The sequence below is a fragment of the Haliotis rubra genome, unplaced genomic scaffold (assembly GCF_003918875.1).
Source record: "Haliotis rubra isolate DU_JTF1 unplaced genomic scaffold, ASM391887v1 Scf115, whole genome shotgun sequence".
NCBI classification, from domain to species: domain Eukaryota; kingdom Metazoa; phylum Mollusca; class Gastropoda; order Lepetellida; family Haliotidae; genus Haliotis; species Haliotis rubra.
Window position 1 is genome coordinate 433,694 of NW_025765059.1, and position 27,807 is coordinate 461,500.

At 39.2% G+C, this 27,807-nt stretch overlaps 1 protein-coding gene across 2 annotated transcripts in view; it reads left to right on the forward strand.

Moving 5' to 3' along the window:
- Positions 1-522: 522 nt before the first annotated feature.
- LOC124254254 (neuroendocrine convertase 1-like) overlaps positions 523-27,807 on the forward strand; it is a 61,876-nt gene continuing 34,591 nt past the window's right edge. The window contains exon 1 of one of the 2 annotated variants that reach the window (XM_046688169.1): positions 523-889. In XM_046688169.1, coding sequence (XP_046544125.1) covers positions 725-889 — 165 coding nt within the window. In that variant the 5' untranslated portion in view covers positions 523-724. The remainder of the gene's footprint in view (positions 890-27,807) is intronic. The other variant, XM_046688175.1, reaches the window with a different exon arrangement.

Sequence of the window (27,807 nt, forward strand, 5' to 3'; positions counted from 1 at the left end):
TACGGCTGACCATTGGTGCTCTAACAATGCACAAGCACTATCCAACATCACGGTGAAACAATACCCCCTTCTCTGTCATGTTCTCACCTTCAATCTAATCACGTGTATGGCTTGCTGGAGCATCGGGCTGTGGAATATAATATAAAGCCAATTAACTAACCAATCTTCCACTGGCGTTTTCCCCTGCTTCCGTCAAACTTCGATTTCTACTCACGACTGCGCTATCAAATTAATATTGCCTCATTTGACTGTCAATGGCGTGTTCCGCCATGGATTGGCTGAGTAATACCCTTAAAGACCCCCTTCAGCCCCAGAGACGACAAATCTCTGCTAAGGTATCTAAAACAATCTGTGACAATTACACACGCAGAAAGTTGGATATCTTTAGCCCTCCCTCCATTCCGCATCCGCTAACCCAGACCCGGTATTTAGAAGCTATACGTCACACACGCGCCTCTCGTTTGAACGCGTGTTGTTTTATTGGTGACGTCGAGCCACTCGCTGGAAGGACAGCCCAACAGTGCTATATAGATAGGTGAATCTCAACAGCTGCTTACTATAAATGCATTTCACACGGGCTTTATCTATGTCTGATGATAGGTGACACTACAAATGTGCCTAGGAGTAGTCAGCGCCTCCCACTCAGATAACACAACGGCGACCAGTTACTTTCTGAAAAGTGTTTCGGAAGAGTCTTTCGAGTGGCTGGCCCGTGGAAAGTATTATGACCAAAGGAGTTGTGTTGCTCCCGCTACTATTATGTATATATTGTGTACATAATGTAGTTACTGATTCTCACTTTGTTAACGAGTGGGCAGCACAGATTAATGGAGGCTACGATCAGGCAAGGAGGGTCGCCGAACAACATGGTTACGAAGTTGTGAGAGAAGTGAGTAATTTTTTATATATTTTCCTTCATATAATTATCAGGTCTTAACTCTGTTGAGGATATAGGGACCATGCTGTATATCACTTCAAGCCCATGTCGCTCAAACAGCTGTCACCATTATCTAGTTAATCTCTCCAACGTCATTCCACTCCTGGCGCATTTACATACAAAATATGGATGGTTTTCAAAAATATATTGGCCGGAAAATGAACATGATGATATTAATATATCAGATGCAAGTATTATACGACTTATCTAAAACTATTTTATTGAAGTTTATAATGCTCGATACAAGAGACGTTAAGTCGGTTCGGTTTCATTGTCAGCCATTTGCTGCAATTTGCCTGCAATTATAACTGACATTTTCCCTGTATATCGGAAACAATTTAGAGACCTATTACCGGTGGCAAGAAATACGCCATGTTAGTGTAGCCTTTCCTGTCCAACCCTTCATACAATAAACAATCACAGAGGAAAATTGGACCACATGTGACGACTCTATGACCAAGGTTTGGGTCAAATGACAGCATATGTGGACTGAAAACTGATCTGTTTCTTTAAGACAGATTGGCTAACCTCATCGGTAAATCATAGCTTTCATACAATATAGACAGGTTTGTTGATAAAGTAAACAGCAACGTTGTGCAGCAGACATACTACAACGACAAATGAATATTGTTCATATGTATATATATGCATATTTACAATATGTTTCATTGCAGCCCAAGATGCATTTAGAATATATATTGTAAAGAAAATTTAATGCAGCCTGTTGGAATATATTGAAAGAATACAGAGACAAGAAAATTGATTATATTGAACTAGCATGTTGTCGTTGTCTCCAACAATAACAATCACATTACTGCACCATGCAGACTTCTGTTCTCCCACATGGAGACCTGCACAAGAACACTAATATGTTTTTACGAAAGGACACAACTTGATCAACCGCGGTTTTTGTTTGTTTGACACGTCCACCTACATACGACATGCCGATTTAGTTATTCCTGCGCTTTCTTGCTGATTTGGTCTGAAGAAGGACTACTGTAAACGGTATTTCTGTCAGAGCACAGTTTCTTGGACATACTTTTCCTTTTCCTGGTTGTTGTTTGATTGTTTATTCGGCTTTTCAGGAGGTAAGTAGTTATAAAGGCGAGGTATTTTATGAATGACATCTTCTTTATAATATATAAATCTATTTTATGCTATCATTCTGCGCTCTTGCTTGACAAGGGTATAAGGATCTTTACCAAACCGTTGCATCACAATAGAATAAAGAAGATGCCATCCATCCAATATGTATCTTTCCTGTATAATAGAGTAACCAGTTTTACTGCAGCTTAGTGACTGCGGTCTGTAAATAATTGGGACTGGGCGAGACAATCCAGTGATTCAGTAACGACATATAGTCATATCTTTCCGTAATGACACTGGGAAATATCATTCCCACAAGGGGAAATATCATAAAGCATTGATTCAGGTACATATAATTCAGTCATGGCACAGGGATATATCATTCCGTAATGAAAAGGGTAAATATCATTTAGTAATGACAAAGGGAAATATATTTCAGCAATGACTCAGGGAAGTATCACTCAATCAAGTCACAGGGAAATATCACTCAGTAATGACTCAGGGAAACATCACTCAATCAAGTCACAGGGAAATGTAATTCAGTCATGCCATCATGACACAGGGAAATATCATTCAGTTATGGCACAGGATCATTTAGTCATGACACAGGGAAATATCATTTAGTCATGACACAGGGAAATATCATTCAGTCATGACACAGGGAAATATCATTCAGTCATGACACAAGGAAATATTATTCAGTCATGACACAGGGAAATATCATTTGGTCATGACACAGGGGCATATTATTCAGTCATGACACAGGGACATATTATTCAGTCATGACACAGGGAAATATCATTTAGTCATGACACAGGGAAATATCATTTAGTCATGACACAGGGAAATATCATTTAGTCATGACACAGGGACATATTATTCAGTCATGACACAGGGAAATATTATTGAGTCATGACACAGGGAAATATCATTCAGTCATGCCATCATGGCACAGGAGCATGTTATTCAGTCAGGACACAGGGAAATCTCATTCAAGGAAATATCATTCAGTCATGACACAGGGAAATACCATTCAGTCATGCCATCATGACACAGGGGCATGTTATTCAGCATTCACTGACACGTGAGTATACCATTCAGTACTGCCAAAGAGACATAACACACTGCTGTATAAACTCACTGCCTGGGGACTGGTTCCTCTGATGGCATTATATGACACTCAACAGACCACCTGTATACGACACGATGCAACAGCTGTCAATAGATGCAAACAGATCAAAAGTACCTTTCATCATATCACAGTTTTAAATCATGCAACTGAACAATGACATCCTGTAGAAAGATATTGGACCAAGATATACAAATGGACGTATTGTTCAGTGCGGATCTGTGTAGTGACTGTAATGAACCACGAGCTGGATGTAATTAGGTGATACATGACCACTAACCAGCAGCACCATGTTCTGGGTGTTCCCAGTTTGTACTGCTGCATATCCCAACATAAGGCGTGCATGCTAATTAATGTAAAATGCCCCGGCACAGGAACAAACCGCTCTCTAGGAATATGATATTGACATTATATATCAGATTTCATGTTTTTGATTTGATATGGATGCCATATGTTTCCTGTTTATTCATACATTTTGCATTTGCATGAACAATATGTCCCTCAAATGGTATTCATTTAAGGATTGAAGTTGTGTTTGTTGACGTTCATCAAATAATGAATATAGTGAATCGCGTAAGCATATTCAATGATGCCCGAAGCGAACGGATGACGTAATTGCGCGACTAAATGACGTTCGTCAGGAAATGAACAACTGTTAACTCGATCACCAGCTGCTGTCAACATTACAGCTGAAATACTAGGAATATAACCTGCAAAATAATAGGAATATAATCTTAATGATAATAGGAATATTATCTGATTTCTACTTTAATGATAACATCGGTGTGGGTCATATACTTCATTTTTCATCCAATGATCAACATTAGCAATTTATATTACCCCTCAACCTCCACCTCAAGTTATACACTCCCTATATAGCATACACACGTCCACAATAGGTATATATACTCCAAACAGGATCTATCGCCTGGGTTTAGATCTGCCAACAGATACGCTCAGTAATGACATATACGTACGTCATCAGCCGGCCGTGTAATGTCTCCTTGTAGTGTGAACGGGGCACCAGGATAACAGTGACATTTCCAGAACAGTCCATGTGTTTGTATGGAGCCCCAGCACACAGGCTGTCGTACTCTGTTCATAACATACTTTTCATGTAAAACCTGCCACGATGCTGCAATTTAATATTCTATTTAATTTGATTAAATATATTAGACGGAATCAAGGTATAGGAAAGCATTTCACACTGCGTGTGTCCAAATGAGAGGTATTTGTAATACCTTTGACAGGACGTGTGAATACTGTGTACCGATTACATGAATTTCTACCAGAATTTCCATTGCCTGTCTAAACCAACTGTCACAGATGAAAGTAGAAATTGTGAAACTAGATCACTCTCCACAGTATGTCAGGTCACATCTACATGTATCGATGTACATGGTTAATGGAAATTATGTTAACACATTCACCTCGCCCTTTCTAAGTGTGATCACGAATACTGTTGTACATCACAGCAGTTATTTATCACAGAGTATTTTATGATAATTCTAAAGCCAGTTTGAAATGCCGTTAAGTTTTCAAAATAAAGAATATTGTAATCCTAATGTATGACACACGTCTAGTCTGGTTGTCACCGGGACCCGGATGTGCTGCTGCTACAGAGAGGACTCGCCTCCCTCACACTGCAGCAGAGTACGATAATGACGGGCCGATCTTACAGCAGATTGAGAGAGATTTAAAAGCTTATGTCAGGCCGTGAGTGGAATGGTGGTCGTGTTGCTCTGATTTCTGACACAAAACACAAACTTCAAAGCAGACATTATCATTTGATATTGTAGATTCACGATTGCATGCGGCTTTAAATTAAGCAATAAATATGCAATATGATTCAGCAAAGATGAAACAGGCATCAGTGACGTGTCTCCCGCAATTACCTGTCTTGTGTAGAAGAGGTGACAAGTCGAGCTTGGTAACTGTTACAGCATTAGCCCTACACATGTGAGATGCTGCCATGGAAGATTGGAATATAAGCATGTACTGAAGACGACATACTTTAACAAGATAAGGAAATGTGTATGTGAAAATACACGCCAAGAAGATCACTAACGTGTGTGTTATACACCAGCATAATCTGCTAGATACGTCTATATTTTAAACAACAGCATAATCTGCTAGATACGTCTATATGTTATACACCAGCATAATCTGCTAGATAAGTCCACATGTTATACACCAGCATAATCTGCTAGATAAGTCCGTATGTTATACATTAGCATAATCTGATTTATACGTCCATATGTTATTCACCAGCATAACCTGCTAGATACGTCCACATGTTATACACCAGCATAACCTGCGAGATAAGTCCGTATGTTATAAAAAAGCATAATCTGCTTCATACGTCCATATGTTATTCACCAGCATAACCTGCTAGATACGTCCATATGTTATTCACCAGCATAACCTGCTAGATACGTCTATATGTTATACACCAGCATAATCTGCTAGATACGTCCATATGTTATACACCAGCATAATCTGTTAGATGCGTCCATATGTTATACACCAGCATAACCCGTTAGATAACTCCATATGTTATACACTAGCATAATCTGCTAGATACGTCCATATGTTATACACTAGGATAATCTGCTAGATAAGTCCATATGTTATAAAAAAGCATAATCTGTTAGATGCGTCCATATGTTTTACACTAGCATAATCTGCTAGATAAGTCCATATGTTACGCACTAGGATAATCTGCTAGATAAGTCCATATGTCATACACTAGCGTATTCTGTTAGAGAAGTGCGTGCTATACACTAGCATAATCTGCTAGATACGTCCATATGTTATACACTTGGATAATCTGCTAGATAAGTCCATATGTTATATAATAGCATAATCTGCTAGATATGTCCATATGTTATGCACCAGCATAATCTGCTAGCTACGTCCACATGTTATACACTAGCATAACCCGCTAGGTAAGTCCATATGTTTTACACCAGCATATTCCACTAGATAAGTCCATATGTTATACACCAGCATAATCTGCTTGATAAGTCCATTTGTTATATACTGGAATACTCTGCTAGATAAGTCCATATGTTATACACCAGCATAATCTGCTAGATACGTACATATGTTATACACCAGCATAATCTGCTAGATAAGTCCATATGTTACGCACTAGGATAATCTGTTAGATAAGTCCATATGTTTTACACTAGCATGACCTGCTAGATAAGTCCATATGTTTTACACTAGCATGATCTCTTAGATAAGTCCATATGTCATACACTAGCGTGATCTGTTAGAGAAGTCCGTGCTATACACTAGAATTATCTGCTAGATAGGTCCATATGTTATACACTAGGATAATCTGCTAGATAAGTCCATATGTTTTACACTAGCATGATCTGCTAGATAAGTCCATATGTTATATAATAGCATAATCTGCTAGATATGTCCATATGTTATACACCAGCAGCATCTGCTAGATACGTCTATATGTTATACACCAGCATAATCTGCTAGATACGTCCATATGTTTTACACCAGCATAACCTGCTAGATAAGTCCAGATGTTATACACCAGCATAATCTGCTAGATAAGTCCATATGTTATACATCAGCATAATCTGCTAGATACGTCTATATGTTATGCACGAGCATAATCTGCTAGATGCGTCCGTATTTTATACACCAGCATAATCTGCTAGATACGTCCATATGTTATTCACCAGCATAATCTGCTAGATACATCCACATGTTATACACAAGCATAACCTTCTTGATACGTCCATATGTTATACATTAGCATAATCTGCTTGATAAGTTCATTTGTTTTACACTGGAATACTCTGCTAGATACGTCCATATGTTATACACCACAGAAGTTGCTAGATATTTCCATATGTTTTACACCAGCATATTCCGCTAGATAAGTCCATACGTCATACACTAGCATGATCTGTTAGAGAAGTCCATGCTATACACTAGAATTATCTGCTAGATACGTCCATATGTTATACACTAGGATAATCTGCAAGATAAGTCCATATGTTTTACACTAGCATGATCTGCTAGATAAGTCCATATGTCATACACTAGCATGATGTGTTAGAGAAGTCCATGCTATACACTAGAATTATCTGCTAGATACGTCCATATGTTATATACTAGGATAATCTGCAAGATAAGTCCATATGTTATACACTAGCGTGATCTGTTAGAGAATTCCATATGTTATACACTAGCATGACCTGTTAGAGAATTCCATATGTTATACACTAGCGTGATCTGTTAGAGAATTCCATATGTTATACACTAGCATGATCTGTTAGAGAATTCCATATGTTATACACTAGCATGATCTGTTAGAGAATTCCATATGTTTTACAATAGCATGACCTGTTAGAGAATTCCATATGTTATACACTAGCGTGATCTGTTAGAGAATTCCATATGTTATACACTAGCATGATCTGTTAGAGAATTCCATATGTTATGCACCAACGTGATCTAGTAGCATTATCAATGTATCATGCAATCTACAGCAGCGTCATAACATAGAATGGCAAAAAGATTCTGCATATATTACCATGGTGGTAATTTGGATGGTGTGTTGAAAACTGCCGCAAAGTTCTTCTTGAAAAGAAACCCCAATCCTTCAAAAAACAAAACACCAAAACAACCCCGCTACCCCCAACCCCGAAAACCCAAACAAAACCCCAAAACAACACAACAAAACAAACAAACAAAAAACAAACAAACAAAACACAGAAAGAACCCCACAAGAACCCAAAGCAAACAACAGCAAAAAAAATAATAATTAAAAAAAAGAGCAAACAAACAACATAACGAGCCAAACCTGGAGCTCTGATCAGTATGATATTCTCAAAAATTGTTTGAAGGTTAGAAAATGAGTAGATGAAATATTCCAAGTACCCAGTGGTAGTTATTTTAGTGAGAATAAACCGATTTGAGCAGGTGGTTTCATGTATAAGACCGCTCCTTTCTGACATTACTGATCAGGATTGGTCGGAATCACTAGTGTATGGACTGACACGACCCACGGTGTTACGACGACAGCAGTGGTGGCCACGTTGTGTATCCGGGAACAGGGTCACCATCATCACAGCATTTCAACCAGGATGACGTTATGGGGTCACGCTTGTTTGTGCGTGCATTTAGACGTAATGCGTTGTTTTAAAGATAAATACACCACTTACACGTCTAGTTTGCTACATAGATGGCATGTAACCTTAGAAACCTGGTTATCAGTACTTAAAGTAGCTAAACATGTGTGTTGTACATACATGACAGTTTATATGTCTACAGTTTAGTGACATACATTTTATACATTTATGATACGATACCTTTGTTTCAATGTTTAGAAAGGTTTCGTTATGTGTACGTATAGTATACGTATTGGTTATGTAAGGGATCATTTGTGCATGTGTGTTTGTTGTGAAATAAACATACGAATTACTGTACATTGGAAAGAATCCTATCACTTGTGTTATCTTATCGATTGATTGTAGAAATGTGCAACGTTTTAATAAATGTTTTGCATATCAACAGTATATTTCATTGCAAAAATATGGATGTAATTCGGTCAGTTTAATCTAGTTGTGAACATTGGCCAAAGATTTAACGAAGTCACTGGTGTAGCTTCTTTAGAATATATATATTCTTCTTCTCCTAAAGTTTGTAGACCGCCCGTCTAAGTACTCCCTTGTCAAAGTTGTCAAGGGTGGTTTTACGTCCCGGTTTTGCTTTTGAGACGGACCCTGTCTTGTCTGATTTGTTTACAATATTGTAAACTTGTTGGTAAGACATACCAACAGCTCTACAAGTTCTGTAATAAACCATTTCTATACTGATGATAGGTTTACCTCTGTCTTTTTCAAGCACAAGAAACGTATAAACCTTTGCAACAATCGTCTGCAAATAGTTGGCCATAGTGGACGCTGTGATAAAGCTGTGCATATACATGACGGGAAACTTATTTATCGAGACTTAACATTTATATTAATATTTCTTCAATAAAGAAACGACAATTAAGTAAAGTAACACAAACATTCAACATTTATTTGTTTAAGATTTTTACAAGACCAGTATTATTAGCATAAATGTAAAGACTATTTCAGATTTCTGTTGTTGAACAAATCCTTAGTTGTTGTTTTGGTACCAAATTCTCTCCTGTAAACTGCCCTTTAAATGCATGGGAATGTTAAATCAATTGAAATAAAAAGTTGGTACACTATAGGCGAGTTGATATATTGACAACATAGTACATTTATCACCTTTATCAAAGTATTAAGGTTAAAAAGCATTTTTCTAGCATTTCCGACAGTACTTTAGTAATACAATCTGGGCCTTAACTTAATGAATATTTGAAGTAGAAATATGAAACCGCAACGCAAGAGAATAACGAGTGTGGATTATACCGCCGTCGTAAATAGCATATTAGTGAAAACATTATTTGCACGTGTCGCTGAAACAATACAGAGGGACACGAGTTAGTAATTATATAATATTTCCTGCATACACAGCAACTTCCTGTTCCAAAGCTGTGACGCAAGTAGACACTCACACAATCTGTGCCAGGTGTGCGCATTTTATACACTACAGTGTTCTCAAAGTGAACTTCATATGTTCTCATTAACATAATCTGATACAGAAGTCCAGATGGTAAACACTTTCATCATTTGTCAGAGAATTCTATGTTTTACAATAACATGATGTGCTGAAATATTGTATACAGTTTACTGTAACATGGTCTGTTTCAGAAGTCCATATGTTCTCACTGACTTGATCCGTTAGAGAAGTCCATATGTTCTCACTGACTTGATCTGTTAGAGAAGTCCATATGTTCTCACTGACTTGATCCGTTAGAGAAGTCCATATGTTCTCACTGACTTGATCTGTTAGAGAAGACCGTATGTTCTCACTGACATGATCTGTTAGAGAAGTCCATATGTTCTCACTGACATGATCTGTTAGAGAAGTCCATATGTTCTCACTGACTTGATCCGTTAGAGAAGGCCACATGCTCTCACTGACTTGATCTGTTAGAGAAGTCCATATGTTCTCACTGACTTGATCTGTTAGAGAAGTCCATATGTTCTCACTGACTTGATCCGTTAGAGAAGTCCATATGTTCTCACTGACTTGATCTGTTAGAGAAGTCCATATGTTCTCACTGACTTGATCCGTTAGAGAAGTCCATATGTTCTCACTGACTTGATCTGTTAGAGAAGTCCATATGTTCTCACTGACTTGATCTGTTAGAGAAGTCCATATGTTCTCACTGACTTGATCTGTTAGAGAAGTCCATATGTTCTCACTGACTTGATCTGTTAGAGAAGTCCATATGTTCTCACTGACTTGATCTGAGAGAAGTCTTGATGACTGATCTGTAGAGAAGTCCATATGTTCTCACTGACTTGATCCGTTAGAGAAGTCCATATGTTCTCACTGACTTGATCTGTTAGAGAAGTCCATATGTTCTCACTGACTTGATCCGTTAGAGAAGTCCATATGTTCTCACTGACTTGATCTGTTAGAGAAGTCCATATGTTCTCACTGACTTGATCTGTTAGAGAAGTCCACATGCTCTCACTGACTTGATCTGTTAGAGAAGTCCATATGTTCTCACTGACTTGATCTGTTAGAGAAGTCCATATGTTCTCACTGACTTGATCTGTTAGAGAAGTCCATATGTTCTCACTGACTTGATCTGTTAGAGAAGTCCATATGTTCTCACTGACTTGATCTGTTAGAGAAGGCCATATGTTCTCACTGACTTGATCTGTTAGAGAAGTCCATATGTTCTCACTGACTTGATCTGTTAGAAGTCCATATGTTCTCACTGACTTGATCCATATGTTCTCAGAAGTCCATATGTTCTCACTGACTTGATCTGTTAGAGAAGTCCATATGTTCTCACTGACTTGATCTGTTAGAGAAGTCCATATGTTCTCACTGACTTGATCTGTTAGAGAAGTCCATATGTTCTCACTGACTTGATCTGTTAGAGAAGTCCATATGTTCTCACTGACTTGATATGTTAGAGAGAAGGCCATGTTCTCACTGACTTGATCTGTTAGAGAAGTCCATATGTTCTCACTGACTTGATCTGTTAGAGAAGGCCATATGTTCTCACTGACTTGATCCGTTAGAGAAGTCCATATGTTCTCACTGACTTGATCCATGTTAGAGAAGTCCATATGTTCTCACTGACTTGATCTGTTAGAGAAGTCCATATGTTCTCACTGACTTGATCTGTTAGAGAAGTCCATATGTTCTCACTGACTTGATCTGTTAGAGAAGTCCATATGTTCTCACTGACTTGATCTGTTAGAGAAGGCCACATGCTCTCACTGACTTGATCCGTTAGAGAAGTCCATATGTTCTCACTGACTTGATCTGTTAGAGAAGTCCATATGTTCTCACTGACTTGATCTGTTAGAGAAGTCCATATGTTCTCACTGACTTGATCTGTTAGAGAAGTCCATATGTTCTCACTGACTTGATCTGTTAGAGAAGTCCATATGTTCTCACTGACTCTGATCTGTCTAGAGAAGAGAGTCCATATGTTCTCACTGACTTGATCTGTTAGAGAAGTCCATATGTTCTCACTGACTTGATCTGTTAGAGAAGTCCATATGTTCTCACTGACTTGATCTGTTAGAGAAGTCCATATGTTCTCACTGACTTGATCTGTTAGAGAAGTCCATATGTTCTCACTGACTTGATCTGTTAGAGGAGTCCATATGTTCTCACTGACTTGATCTGTTAGAGAAGGCCACATGCTCTCACTGACTTGATCTGTGATCCGTTAGAGAAGTCCATATGTTCTCACTGACTTGATCTGTTAGAGAAGTCCATATGTTCTCACTGACTTGATCTGTTAGAGAAGGCCATATGTTCTCACTGACTTGATCTGTTAGAGAAGGCCATATGCTCTCACTGACTTGATCTGTTAGAGAAGTCCATATGTTCTCACTGACTTGATCTGTTAGAGAAGTCCATATGTTCTCACTGACTTGATCTGTTAGAGAAGTCCATATGTTCTCACTGACTTGATCTGTTAGAGAAGTCCATATGTCATACACTGACTTGATCTGTAAGAGAAGACCATATATCATACACTGACTTGATCTGTTAGAGAAGACCATATGTTCTCACTCACTTGATCTGTTAGAGAAGGCCATATTTTCTCACTGACTTGATCTGTTATAGAAGTCCATATGTTCTCACTGACTTGATCCGTTAGAGAAGGCCACATACTCTCACTGACTTGATCTGTTATAGAAGTCCATATATTCTCACTGACTTGATCTGTTAGAGAAGACCATATGTCATACACTGACTTGATCTGTTAGAGAAGACCATATGTCATACACTGACTTGATCTGTTAGAGAAGACCATATGTCATACACTGGCTTGATCTGTTAGAGAAGACCATATGTCATACACTGGCTTGATCTGTTAGAGAAGACCATATGTCATACACTGACCTGATCTGTTAGAGAAGACCATATGTCATACACTGGCATGGTCATACATAAATATAGAGTACTACACATATACACCAAATACATTCTGTACTCTACACTATGTTGGTTTAGCATTCTGATGGCCGGCACTGGTGTAATCACTGTTCAAAACTAAATTCCCTTAACTTGTCAAGCAGTGCGGTTGCAACTTGTTCAAATTTATGTATACAATATACATTGACATTCCCGCCCACTGTAGTTAAGAAATATGTCATTCTCAACCTAGTAAATATAAAACGAATTATTAACATGATCCGTGAAACATGGATCTTAGATATTTACATGATCTGTTGAAGACGTCTCCGTGTCATGTGCCCATTATGCCATTAAAGTGTTCCGATAATTTTAATTGCTATGATTGGCTATCTGCTAGTATAAAGAACATACAAGATGTTTACGCAATCATACGTCGATAGGTCGGGACTACCTATGCACACTGAGAATGTATATTGAGAAGAAGGATGGAATTTCAGTAATACTTGCGCTGACATTCTTAAAGGTACATTTGGTGTGATATTTGCAGACGCTGATTGATCCTGTCCAGTATGAGGTGTATTAGAATATAAGAGCAGATGTGACTAAAACAGGTTGTTTACTCCTGTTTGATGTCTTCGGTAAATACTTAACGTATATTGTACCCTTTACTTGAAGTATGTAAGAAATAATGAAAACTTGTCGCAAGAGCAGACAAGGGAGCATCGAGAAATGAGTTTAATTCTGTGTCATTGACACTCGACCGTGTGTGATGCTGCTCACAGTGCCAACCGTGTGTGGTCGTGGTTTGGAAAGAGTTTTTCAGAAACAAACAGACTTATTACTGAATTGGTGAGTGAGTGAGTTTAGTTTTATGCCGCACTCTGCAATATTTCAGCTACATAGTCTGTAAATAATCGAGTCTGGACCAGACAATCCAGTGATCAACAGCATGAGCATCAATCTACGCAATTGGGATGCGATGACACGGGTCAGCCTAATCACTGTAGTCGCCTCTTACGACAAGCATGGGTTACTGAAGGTTCATTCTGACCCGGACCTTCACGGGTCTATGACTGAATGACAATCGTGTGAGCTTAATTAAAGGCATGGCACAATAGATAATTTCAGATCCTGTTTTGTAGTTATGTTGGTGAGAATAGAACTATTTCAACAGATGGTTACAACCGACCACAATCCCTATTGTGTGGACTGACACGGCCACAACTCTGTGTGTTACAACAACAACAACAACAACAACAACAACAACAACAACAACAACAACAGTGGCGTATATCCTGGAGCAGGGTCAACATCACAGCGTTTCAGTCGTGATGACGTCATGGACGTAGACTTGTTTGTGTGTGCATGATGCGTTGGTACAGTTATATAGATAAAATCGGTGTGTGTCTCAGGAGACTGTGTGCGAGAGACATCAAGAGATGGAGCATCTAAACATGGATGTTCAACATTAATGACGCCAGTGTAAATTCAGTGAAACAAATCCGGTTTTACATGTATCGTCATACATGTTTGTGAACATTAAAAACGATTTCTTCGGCACATGTTTAGAATCTTCAAGCCCATAGTATACAGTCTGGAAAATGACATTATTAATATTTTTAAACTTGAAAACTTAAATGTCAACACCAGAGAGTGATTATTCTCAAAGATCTTCTGAAACAGATTCTACTGGGCGTAAAAGGCAACTTAGTGGTAACAATCATTGGAATTGCTCCCTGAAAATATACCGAGGGACACGAATAAATGATTACATAGTGTAAACCTGCTCTAAACCTCTGACGTCGGTGATTCAGTGAATCACAAGGCAGTGGCTAATGCTGATAGTATTTACACTGACACTGCAGAATTTCTGCCTGATATTGGGCGGCCTTTTTTTATGTTTCAAAAACACAAAAAGACGAGAGGTAGTTTTTTCAACCATTCAATTCAGTCATTTGCGCATTGGTGGGGAGTTATCACGAAGTTTAAAGAAGAGTGTGGACAATACAACGCTTGGCATAGTTACACAAGTAGGCATTTTACATCAGAAAAACATCCTCAAAGCGGATGTTCAGATATTATCATGTGACATATTCCCTGTCCGCGATGTAGGCGGTACATTAACACGTCTCTGTACTGTATCACGATTGTAGGTTTCGCATAACCAAATAACGAATTAATTTTCCCATTATGACAAAAGCGCCCACACGAAGTTTTCGAGCCCATCACAACCGCTTAGGGATGGGAGATCAAAAGCAGGAACAGGGATCCTATTTTGGTATCAATTGAATTTACTGTATTTTGTATATCGAGCTGTTCACAGTTTTATTTCAAAATATTTTCCCCAATAGTCACCCACATACCATACAGAGTTAATACTATGGATATTATTAAAAAAAAAAAAAAAAAAAAAAAAAAATATTATTCCAGGAAAACCAACAAGTAGAGGATATGGCTGCGCATCAAAACTCGTTGTTCGGTGCTAAGATGATAACACTTAATGTTAAAAAACGATCTCAGTTCATTCCTTCACTACAGGTGAGCTTGTCAATGGGTGTGAACAACATGATATAAACATGATATTGTATTTCAATGAATATCAACAACAGAACCGTTAATAGTTCTATACCAATCCGGAATGGGGATGTGCAGACACCAGCAATTGACATATTGTCATTGATCAATGCTGATTTCATCACTTTTTCAAACTGAACAATACATCCAAATGTATTAAATATTCATAGCAAGAAATGTTATAAATCCTAATAGCAAAATAGTTTAGAGCTTAAGGAATGAATTGTTATAAACTTAATTGTTAAAGAAACTGGATTTATCTTTAGCTGACTTGTATTGTAAGAGGTATGTAGTGAACATGTCACGATTTAATTCTGGAAACCCCACAATCCCGAAACTCTCCTCACTGTGGACAGTTTCTGACAAAGGATTTGACAAAATTCAACATGATGTTATCATGAATATACGCTAAGGATGAAAAAAAATGATTGTTTTCGAAAACTCATAATTTGAACTACCTTGCCCATGGGCGAACAGTGGCCCATGGGAGAGAATGCTTACTTTCGCTTAAACTTCATGCTTTGGAGGTTGTGAATGTAAGTATGTCCATAAGTGTCATGACATGTCAGTGGCTTATTTCGGCTAGTTTAGAACGTTAAATATGTATTTACTTTTGCTAAAATCTGGATATTAGTCAATACAACTGCTGACATCATATCAGATATGTGCTCTACTTTCGTTCATACTTAGATGGAATGTAGTTAAGTCGTTTTTGCATCAGTATACCCCCAGTATATTTCTGGTAAATACCGGTTGTAATATTATCACTATACTTCAGTTCTGAAGACACTTAATCGAATATACCATACACGATACAGCTTCTCTATATATGGCGTTTTCAACGCTTCTCATGCAGACTGCAGTGGTTTCAAGAGCCGAGATAAATCCTCTAAAATGCTTGTCTTCGGTGTTATTTGCTTGCAAAACGTTACATTCGCGAATCTGACACAGAGCAATTTATTGTTACCTAAGGCCCATTATATGAAACCTTAGAACAGTTATAGATCTGTTTGGTGTTGAACACATTACAGGAAAATCCTAGTCGCCGTTGTGATGACGCAGTGTCGTGGCCATGTCTCCGCAGTCGTCGCTGTACAATTGATGAGGTAGAGGATGGAGAAGACAGTGTACTCCGGTCACGTGGAACGTAGAAGGGGGTGTAGATGCTGATTGAAGTATTGACAGATTATTCACATCAACCGTCTATTGTCATCATGTCAGGCCCCAAAAGAGTTTCGAGGACGCTAGTATGCGAGCTCTTACAGGCACATATCTTTGTTCCCTCGTCATCAAGCAGGATTAAATGTGACATAATGCACCTCAAATGGTGAACATTTCATACAAGATTTGTTTGCTGCTGATTACAACCATATTACAACTAACTGTCCTCTGTCTAAACATTATCGATTCTGGTTCAGACAATACGATAATTAACATTAGAGAATCAATCCATGTAGCTAAGAATATAGCATCCAGGAATTACGTCAGACAGACTGACCACCCGGTTAGTCAATGTTCAAGGCAAATCTAATGGGACTCTGCAAAATGAACGTTATGATAGGAACTAATACGAGCATTAAGTTTAATCTGAAAATTCATAAATTTCATAACTGAGCACACATTCGCAGATAATTGTTATGGCAATGGAAATACGAAAGGCAACAGCTGGTTCAGGTAAATAATTACATGTAATGCAAATAATCCGAATATTCTCAATGATGTCAACTTTCATGTGTCCTGACAGTGTAGGAAGGTTGAAACTGTACACAGGTGCCCTGCACGATACACGATGTCAATCTCTCTGGATCGATACCCACTGTCTTACACACTGACTGAAATATCCCTTCATTTTCAGTCAGAAGATATAGTCGGAATGTTGCAATAGACCGCGATAAACAATTGTAATGAGTTTAGAAATGACATGTTTCACACGCAGATGCCACTTTGCAGATTGAACACTAAAATGGTTGGACTTGGAAGCCAGAATCTTTAGATGTGGATGAAACTGCTATGTGTACAATGGCACTTCTGTTTTAACCTTGTGATTTTAATTTTTGTAATTATCATACGTTTAATAATGTAAAGTGTTAAATATATACTCATAATAACAACTCAATGCATTTCTCTTAGTGACACTGGATTTAAATATATATATATGTTTTAAAATATCAGCCTATCAATAGGCAAGTTCACAAACTCTCCGTGTCACACAGGATAATGATTACAACGTTTAAACTGACCACGGAGACAGTGTAAGCATCTACGCTATTTTCATAATGGTTTCTATACCACCTGGAACAATATTCAGAGAGTGAATATGTCGAACATAGTCGACTACAGGGATTGGCTACACGACAGAACTGTAATGTTCCTAGCGTAGTGTATTATGCGTATGGAGGCCTCCTGGTGGGAAAGCCATCTTGTACGCTGCTACTCGGAACGTTTTGTTAAGTGTAATGTGCACTTTAGCACAGGTATATTTGTCCTAATGAAACTCTTGTGAAACAGTTCATGACTCATGATGAAAACAAGACATTCCTCAGTTTTCTAAACGCGCCAAGGATATCAAGACATAATGTCAATGTCAGTGTTGATTGAGATGATGGTTCTGTGCTGCAGAGTGACACACAAGTCATATCGTTACAGGCTAGGTTTTTAAGGGAAGGCTGTTGGTCGCTGTATCAAGTTTCCTCCATACACTCAGTAGCAGAAAGAAACATTCGGGCCGAGACATTAAACTGCCCATCTGCAAAGCTGCCATATTTCTGAAAAGTTTTTTTTCTCTTCTTTGCTTAGTTTCCTTTTCCTTTACAGGAGAGTCACTGATGTTGCACACAGTTGACATCAACATCAGTTTCAACAAAATCAGTAAATGCACCAACATGCCACTGAATATTTTGGGTCATCGATCACTGGAGTTTCTGGTCTATTTACAGGTCACCGTCGTACGACATATACAGGATTACTGCTGTGTCGCGTCAGACAGTTAATACTTTCTTGTAAATACAAATTGTGAGAACTGAATCATTGCTGTTTTTCAGTGGTCCATTCATATAATTTTTATAGCTGTTTTGATCTTTGCATCAGATGGAATTTAGAAGACTGGTTTGTCTCTTGCAATGACGTTCTATATTTATACGCAGTGTTTTTCGTAAAGGACTGCAGCCACACAGAGTCCTTCGCAGAGGTAAAGTTGCCTGGCCTGAAAAGTGAAACAGATCGCTTTCTGCTTGATGTTCAGGCTCAGTCACGTCCCATTTGATACCGTTAGTGTGTGATTTGGCATCAAAATGTAAATTGATTGATTGATCAGACCTTTTCAGCGGGTGCCTCGCTGGCAAAAAAGCCGAACCTGAAGCGACGTACTTGGTGAATCTGACTACCGTCTCGACATGCATGTGATTTCGACTCGGTGGCCCATCCATGGTACGGCTCAGAATATTTAGATACGAAATGATTATGAAATATTTTGGAACCATGTTCAGCCCATGACGTAGACAGGCCAACGAACCTTAGATGTGTTATGATTACACAATGCCATTTAGAAAGTGGTCAAATGTAACATATGTTATATTTGGCATTACACTTTACTTGGGATTGTACTTTACTAAGAAAGTGTAATCCCAAATATAACATCTGTTACTTAGATTTGTTGTTTGTGATAATTCCAAGGCAATGATTTCTACCTTTGAATTTCCTGTGCCTGTTCCAAACAACTGCGATTGACAAGACTCGGGGAAAACATGTGGAACGAAAATGACTCCTCCAACAGTTAACTTCCCCGTTATATAACCTCATTCCAGTTGCACAGCCGTACATTTTACATGGGATCACTTGCAACCACTCTGTCGTATCTGCATTAAAAGTGAATGGCAATGTGAGGTTTTGGAAATACTTCGAGTATACTAATATTTTAATCGTGTTGTATATATGAATGTGTTTGAAGGTTATTTGGTAAACATGAATGAATGCCTTTGAAACGTTAACAACTAAATGTACATTTCGAATCCAGTTGCTGATAGAAATTTGTTTTTCAATGACTTGTGTACACATGAATTTGTGTTTGTATGTTTACATAAACTGGTAAACATAACATCGCTTCAAACAGGAAATCACAGAGACGTTGTTATGTTCTAAATATGAGACTATGACATAGGCGTGTCATTTATTAAGGTATAAATATTGTTGCGATACAAAGCATATCTTCAAATCAGGGACGTTCCGTAATAAAGTCCCTATAATGACTCAATGTGGATGCGAGTTTATGTCTGTCAGTTTATCAGTGATCATCTACATTGATACTACTAGTCCCTCGGCAGTAAGTTGCAAATATGGCTCGTTTCATGTTTTCTTTTTAGATATCTAAGTTGGTTTTAGTTCCTCACTGTCCATCGTCTGAAACATTTCAACAATGTAGGTCACAGATTCAGCCGATTGTCTACAGTATCATCTGAGTGTCCACTCAGTTAGTGTGAGTGTAAAACTGAGATGTTGTACAGTGTAAGCTGATTGTCCACCATGTTTGTTACCGTGTAATCTGAATGTCCACATACGAGTTACAGTGTAAGCTGATGGTCCTACACGTTTGTTACAGTGTAATCTGAGTGTCCACACACGAGTTACAGTGTAAACTGATGGTCCACCACGTTTGTTACAGTGTAATCTGAGTGTCCACATACGAGTTACAGTGTAAACTGATGGTCCACCACGTTTGTTACAGTGTAATCTGAGTGTCCACATACGAGTTACAGTGTAAACTGATAGTCAACCACGTTTGTTACAGTGTAATCTGAGTGTCCACATATGAGTTACTATGAGTTACATTGTAACCTGACTGTCCACCATGTGTTATTGAGCTCTGAGTGTCTACATATGAGTTACATTGTAACCTGACTGTCCACCATGTGTTATTGTGCTCTGAGTGTCTACATATGAGTTACAGTGTAACCTGACTGTCCACCATGTGTTATTGTGCTCTGAGTGTCTACATATGAGTTTTGATTGAAACATATTTTATTCAATTAAGAAACGGATTGGGCACAAGTTATCCAACTTAAATAAGCCCTCTCCACATAGTTACAAGTGTATATTACAAAAAAGTTCAACAAGAGGCAGACAAAGGGTATAGATATGTACAGACAGAGTTATTTAAATCGTTTAGTGTTATGGATGTAGATATGTACATTTTTAGAAACATTCTGATTTTCACTAAGCGAGAGACCTGCATTGCCATTTAAGATAAGATTAATATCAATACATGCTCTATTATTCACTATATTTACATATATTACATATGAGTTATATTGTAACCTGATTGTCCACCATGTGTTATTGTGCTCTGAGTGTCAACATATGAGTTACAGTGTAACCTGATTGTCCACCATGTGTTATTGTGCTCTGAGTGTCTACATATGAGGGGCGGTGGGGTAACCTAGTGGTTAAAGTGTTGGCTCGTCACGCCGAAGACCCGGGTTCGAATCCCCACATGGATACGATGTGTGAAGCCCATTTCTGGTGTCCCCCACCGTGATGTTGCTGGAATATTGCTAAAAGCATCGTAAAACCAAACTCAGTCAGTTAGTCAGTCTACACATGAATTACAATGCAACCTGATTGTCCACCACGTTTGCTACAGTAAACCTGATTGTCCACTATGTGTTAGTGTGCTCTGAGTGTCTACATATGAATTACAGTGTAACCTGATTGTCCACCATGTGGTAGTGTGGTCTGAGTGTCTACATATGAGTTACATTGTAACCTGATTGTCCACCATGTGGTAGTGTGGTCTGAGTGTCTACATATGAGCTACAGTGTAACCTGATTGTCCACCATGTGGTAGTGTAATCTGAGTGTCTACATATGAGCTACAGTGTAACCTGATTGTCCACCATGTGTTACATTGCAACCTCTGTCTTCACCACATGAGTTACAGTTTAACCTGATTGTCCACCACATGAGTTACAGTGTAACCTGAATGTCCACCATGCGTTAGTGTAATATGAGTGTCCATATACGAGTTACAGTGTAACCTGATTGTCCACCATGCGTTAGTGTAATATGAGTGTCCATATACGAGTTACAGTGTAACCTGAATGTCCACCATGCGTTAGTGTAATATGAGTGTCCATATACGAGTTACAGTGTAACCTGATTGTCCACCATGCGTTAGTGTAATATGAGTGTCCATATACGAGTTACAGTGTAACCTGATTGTCCACCATGCGTTAGTGTAATATGAGTGTCCATATACGAGTTACAGTGTAACCTGATTGTCCACCATGCGTTAGTGTAATATGAGTGTCCATATACGAGTTACGGTGTAACCTGATTGTCCACTATGTGTCTACACCACATGAGTTACAATGTGAACAGATTATCCACCGCGTGTTACCCAACAACCGAGAGTCCACAACACGCGTTACAACGTCAATGTGAACTGATTGTCCAAAGTAACGAATGTCGGAGTCCCAGCGGAGCAATCAGCCAGTGGAAGCCGGGTTGTCCTTTTCTGACATTTATAGGTCAACGATAGTACTTGTAAGTTGTTAATGACCCGTGCCCATCCGCCAAGTCTAATCCAATACAAAAAAAGGTCGTCATTGCATTGCTTGCGAAATATCGCCTGTGAAAATGATTATATAACTTAGTTAATATATATGATATCTCATCGTGTTTTCCCAGCAAACGTGCCTTAAATGAACTTGATAATTAACAAAATTATAGAGCATAGGAATACACACTGTTTCCTGCCATGTCTAAATTACAGAAAGGAGAAATGACACACATACTGGTTAAAATGATTTTATCATACGCCATAATGTGTGGTTATAAATACTTAACTAAAATACAATCATATTGCTGGATTATATGCTATCCTTCAGCTCTGAAAGAATATATTATTTCCAACATATTCTATATTTGCATTGTGTTTATTCTATACACTTGGGATTGCAGTTTATCAAATTATGAAAAATGTTCATAAATCTGTGAAACGTCATCTGAGATTTCTGTAAGTCCTATCCGTTTCAGCAAACAATGGCGATCTCGACAAGTTACTGCACTGTCAATAATCTATATCATAACTTAAACATCACTGCAGCTAGGCTCCGCTCAATCTACATCAATATACGAAGTACAGAACTAACGTTTAATGAGCTTCGCACCTGTCCACGGCAGCTACGTCAACAGGTGTTCCAAACATGTCGCTGAGTTTCCACCAGATATTGATTAAGGCGAAAATGATAGAGTTTAAAACTATTATCTACTGATCTGCTTTGATGCAAAACTGCTCAGCTCACTGGTTTACACATCGGTCTATCATATTGAGCTATTAACCGCTCTAATAAAGCGATATACGTGTTACAAAGTACATAATTAACTAAGCTTGTCTGGCTTTAACAAACACGTTTTATAATCTGGTTGTCTTGTCGTCCGAGTTCAACACTGTATGATTGAAACATATGTTACAATTTGCACACAAACTTTAGAGCTCAATAAATAGCACATTGCACTCAATCACATTCGTGACAACACTCAATGGATTAGTTGTCAATTCTGCATGCGTATTAATTTATACACATGTGTGTGACATGTACCTATGTGTGAGCGCGTGTGTATGTGCGTTGGTGTTTGTTTATGTGTTTGGTGTGCCTGTATGTGTGTTAAATGCGTGTGTGCCCTTTCGCATACGGATGCGAGAGTGTATTTGTATGTATGTGTGTGCACGTCGGTGTACGTGTGAAAGTAGGCGTTTGTGAGTACTTCATTCCGTGTATATATCCAGTCACTATTGCCTAAGCATTGTTAAATACCCAAGATCATTACAAATTAATGCTCGGTATTTGTTAAACATGTAGGCTACTCCTGGTTAGAGCAGCTTAGAGCCGCCGGTTGTTTGATAGACATGTAGGCCACTCCCGGCTAGAACAGCTTAGAGCTGCCGGTTGTTTGCTAAACATGGAGGCTACTCCTGGCTAGAACAGCTTAGAGCTGCCGGTTGTTTGCTAAACATTGAGGCTACACCTGGCTAGAACAGCTTAGAGCCGCCGGTTGTTTACTAAACATGGAGGCTACTTCCTGCTAGAACAGCTGCTTGTTTGAGAATGTAGGCTAGCTGAACAGCTTTAGAGTGCATGCCGGTTGCAATATTCCAGCAATAACGGCGGGGACATGGAGGCTATTCACCTCTTTGGCGTGACGAACAGCTTTAAGAGCCGCCGGTTGTTTGTTTACTAAACATGGAGGCTACTCCTGGCAGCTAGGTTGTTTAACAGCTGGTTAGAGCTTAGCCGGTTGTTTACTAAACATAGAGGCTACTCCATGGCTAGAGGACAGCTTAGAGCCGCCGGTTGTTTACTAAACATGGAGGCTATTCCTGGCTAGAACAGCTTAGAGCCGCCGGTTGTTTACTAAACATGGAAACATGAGAGCTGCTGCCCATGGAGGCTGCCCCTGGCAAGAACAGCTTAGAGTCCAGTTCATTGTGCAATTCAAGACCTGTTTATGATTCATGTCAACGATTGCAGTCCTCAGCACGAAAACAATTTATTCCACAAATATTTTGATTGATGACAACTAATATTTGCAACATTCTTCCCCGGTGGAGAATCCTCTCCATCTGCACTCCAGACATTTACTGCCCTCAAACCGACAAAGGAAATCGGAATCCAAATACGTTTTTATTCATTTCAATAATCAGTATTAAGTTAAATGTCAAATCAGAATCATGGTTGAGATTAAAGTGATTTGTGTAAATGGAAAATATATTTTCCGTAATTCCATTTAATCTTTAATTGGTTTAAAACTAATTTGTGGATGAGCTCAGCGTGTACCGTCCCCGCGGGGCAGCAGGTTTGGTCTGAGGGCGGCTGTGTTTTTGTTTTCTGATAGGATTGTCTAATTGTTGATATTGATCTTTCTGTAGTGCTGACTTAAGAGGACCCATCTGGCGAAAACATGACCGAGGCGTATCTATTTTCGGATGTAGAGGACTCCAGCACAAAACATGACACAAAAATGCGGTGTCCTCCGAGAGAGTACAAATTGGCACCGGCGGAAGGCGTACAATTTATCGATAGGAAAAAAACCATACAAGATGGTGTCTATTTTTCATAACGTGAACTAAAATTTCATATATTTATAGAACATTATTCAAAGTAGCATGGAGCGTCATTTTACGTTATTCATTTTAAGAGTCGCCCAAGAAAAGGTTACAAACAACACAAATAACCATTGAATGTTTCTAAAAACTAATGTCCATAATATTCTGAATTTTCAGTCACTTATATTGACAATCTGATTTTCTGAATTACGAATACTCAGTTGCATTCTACTTTGAGGGATTTGTAATTAGGGTAATTGCTTCATAACAAGTGATTTTCTTTTTGTAACGTGAAACTTGGAAATGTCATTTTTATTGTCACAACATATACTTCACTAGGATATCGCGAATGTCCTGCGGACAATGTATTTTGTAACTAAAACCGAATGATATTTTTCTTTAGCTTGTTCTTGTACACATAAAGATTTCAAATACAGAAAATCCCTTGATCCAATTATATCAATGTGGATTGACTGATCATATAACTCCTCACACTATGTAAGGTAATTTAATGCATTGTTGCAATATGTCCGATCAGGATTAAGATTGACTGACTTGTGTTAATTATTTCTTTATTACCAGAATAACATTTTTCATCAGCAGTATTGATCACTCTAGTATAAGTAGACTTAAACATTCGGTGACGTTTGTGAACATATCGATGTCAACCCGAGGGTGATCGGAAGCGCCATATATCACTGGGATGCCAGCATAACAGTCCATGCAGACTATGGTACCTGTTCATGTGAGACCATATAAACACCGCTCCGACTGTACAGGGGATTAAGACGTTAAGAAGTGGGAGTCGGGGGATGGATTGAGGAGTGAGTTGGTGCTGTGTGTTGATGGTTCTTGGGTGAGTTGGTCGTCCTAGAGGTATTGAATGATTCCTTTCATTTAACAAAATACAAACGAAAACAAAATGCTTAGTACAAGGCTGAAATCCAACGAGCAAACAATTCCAGGCAGAACTGTGCTAGCCGTTTCAAATACATCCCCAACGGATTTCCCATTCGTGTTTTTCATGTTCAGCCATCTTCAAACACAGGTGTATCCTGTCCTTTTCCGTCAGTTTATGTACCTGTCTCTCATTTCCAGTTTTCCCTCAGTCCGAATAATATTGTGTTATTATGCTTCTTTTCTGTTTGTTATATAACGCAAGCCAGCTGTATATTTTGCATCTTAGAATTGTGAACGGGGAGGTTTGGTTTTCAAAGACAGCCTTCAGCCTAGGGCACCTCTCAGGACACGTGAACCTAATGAAAACTAAATCTTTCTTTACCCGATACTGCAGATCTCATGTCAGTATGTGTCTAGGGGCAAGTGACGGCATTTCTATCGAATATCAGGATCTCTTAATTGTTCTGACTAATTGTATCAGTTTATGATGCTAACATACGCTCTTATTTATCTTTTATTATTGGAAGTTTAATCATGTACGAGATGATATTAAATATAATATTCCAGACGAAAGTAGAGAGGGTCTTTTCGAAACTTGACACATTTAAAAACGATTGAAAAGATGAAGTGGTGTGTCATGGTACTGGTTGGGGTGGAGGGGTTGTGCCGGGGTACAGGTTTGGGTGGAGGGGTTGTGTGTAGTACAGGTTGGGGTGGAGGGGTGCCGGGGTGTGTGTGTGGTACAGGTTGGGGTGGGGGTTGTGTGTGGTACAGGTTGGGGTGGAGGGGTTGTGGGGTGGAGGGGTTGTGTGTGGTACAGGGGGGTGAAGGGGTTGCGCCGTGGTACAGGTTGGGGTGGAGGGTTGTGTGTACAGGTTGTACAGGTTGGGGTGGTTGGGGTGGAGGGTTGTGTTTAGTACAGGTTGGGGTGGAGGGGTTGTGTTTAGTACAGGTTGGGGTGCAGGGGTTGTGTTTAGTACAGGTTGGGGTGCAGGGGTTGTGTTTAGTACAGGTTGGGGTGGAGGGGTTGTGTTTAGTGGTTTGGGTGGTAGTACAGGTTGGGGTGGAGGGGTTGTGTGTAGTACAGGTTGGGGTGGTGTTTAGGGGTTGTGCCAGGGGGGTGCAGGGGTTGTGTTTAGTACACAGGTTGGGGTGGAGGGGGTTGGTTAAGGGTGCAGTGTACAGGTTGGGGTGGACAGGTTGGGGTGCAAGGGGGGGTGGAGGGGTTGTGTGTAGGTACAGGTTGGGGTGCAGGTTGTGCTTACAGGTTGGGGTGGAGGGGTTGTGTGTGGTACAGGTTGCGGTGGAGGGGTGCAGGTGTGTAGTGGAGGGGTTACAGGTTGGGGCAGGGTGCACAGGTTGGGGTGCAGGGGTTGTGCCGGGGTACAGGTTTAGTACAGGTTGGGGTGTGCAGGGGTTGTGTCGTGGTTCAGGTTGGGGTGCAGGGGTTGTGCCGTGGTTGGGGTGGAGGGCTGTGTGGTACAGGTTGGGGTGGAGGGTTGTGTCGGTGGTACAGGTTGGGGTGGAGGGGTTGTGTACAGGTGGGGTTCAGGGAGGCTGGAGAGTTTAGGTTGGGGCAGGAGTTGTGTGTGGTGGGGTGGGGGAGTTGTGCCGGTACAGGTACACAGGTTGGGGTGGAGGGGTTGTGTACATCCACATGCCTGGATCAGTAAACTATACACAGGGGTTGTATATGATTGAATCACTGTCAGTAGAATATACCCACATCTATATGTCTGGATCACTGTCAGTAAACTATACACACATCTATATGTCTGGATCACTGTCAGTAAACTATACACACATCTATATGTCTGGATCACTGTCAGTAAACTATACACACATCTATATGTCTGGATCACTGTCAGTAGACTATACACACATCTATATGTCTGGATCACTGTCAGTAAACTATACACAGATCTATAGGCCTGGATCACTGTCAGTAACTATACACACATCTATAGGCCTGGATCACTGTCAGTAAACTATACACACATCTATATGTCTGGATCACTGTCAGTAAACTATACACACATCTATATGTCTGGATCACTGTCAGTAAACTATACACACATCTATATGCCTGGATCACTGTCAGTAAACTATACACACATCTATATGTCTGGATCACTGTCAGTAAACTATACACACATCTATATGTCTGGATCACTGTCAGTAAACTATACACACATCTATATATAGTCTGGATCACTGTCAGTAAACTATACACATCTCTATATGTCTGGATCACTGTCAGTAAACTATATCTATATGTCTGGATCACTGTCAGTAAACACATCTATATGTCTGGATCACTGTCAGTAAACTATACACACATCTATATGTCTGGATCACTGTCATACTATACACACATCTATATGTCTGATCACTGTCAGTAGACTATATATACACACATCTATATGTCTGGATCACTGTCAGTAGACTATACACACATCTATATGTCTGGTCATCATACTGTCAGTACACTATAACACTATATGTCTGATCACTGTCAGTAGACTATACACACATCTATATGGATCACTGTCAGTAGACTATACACACATC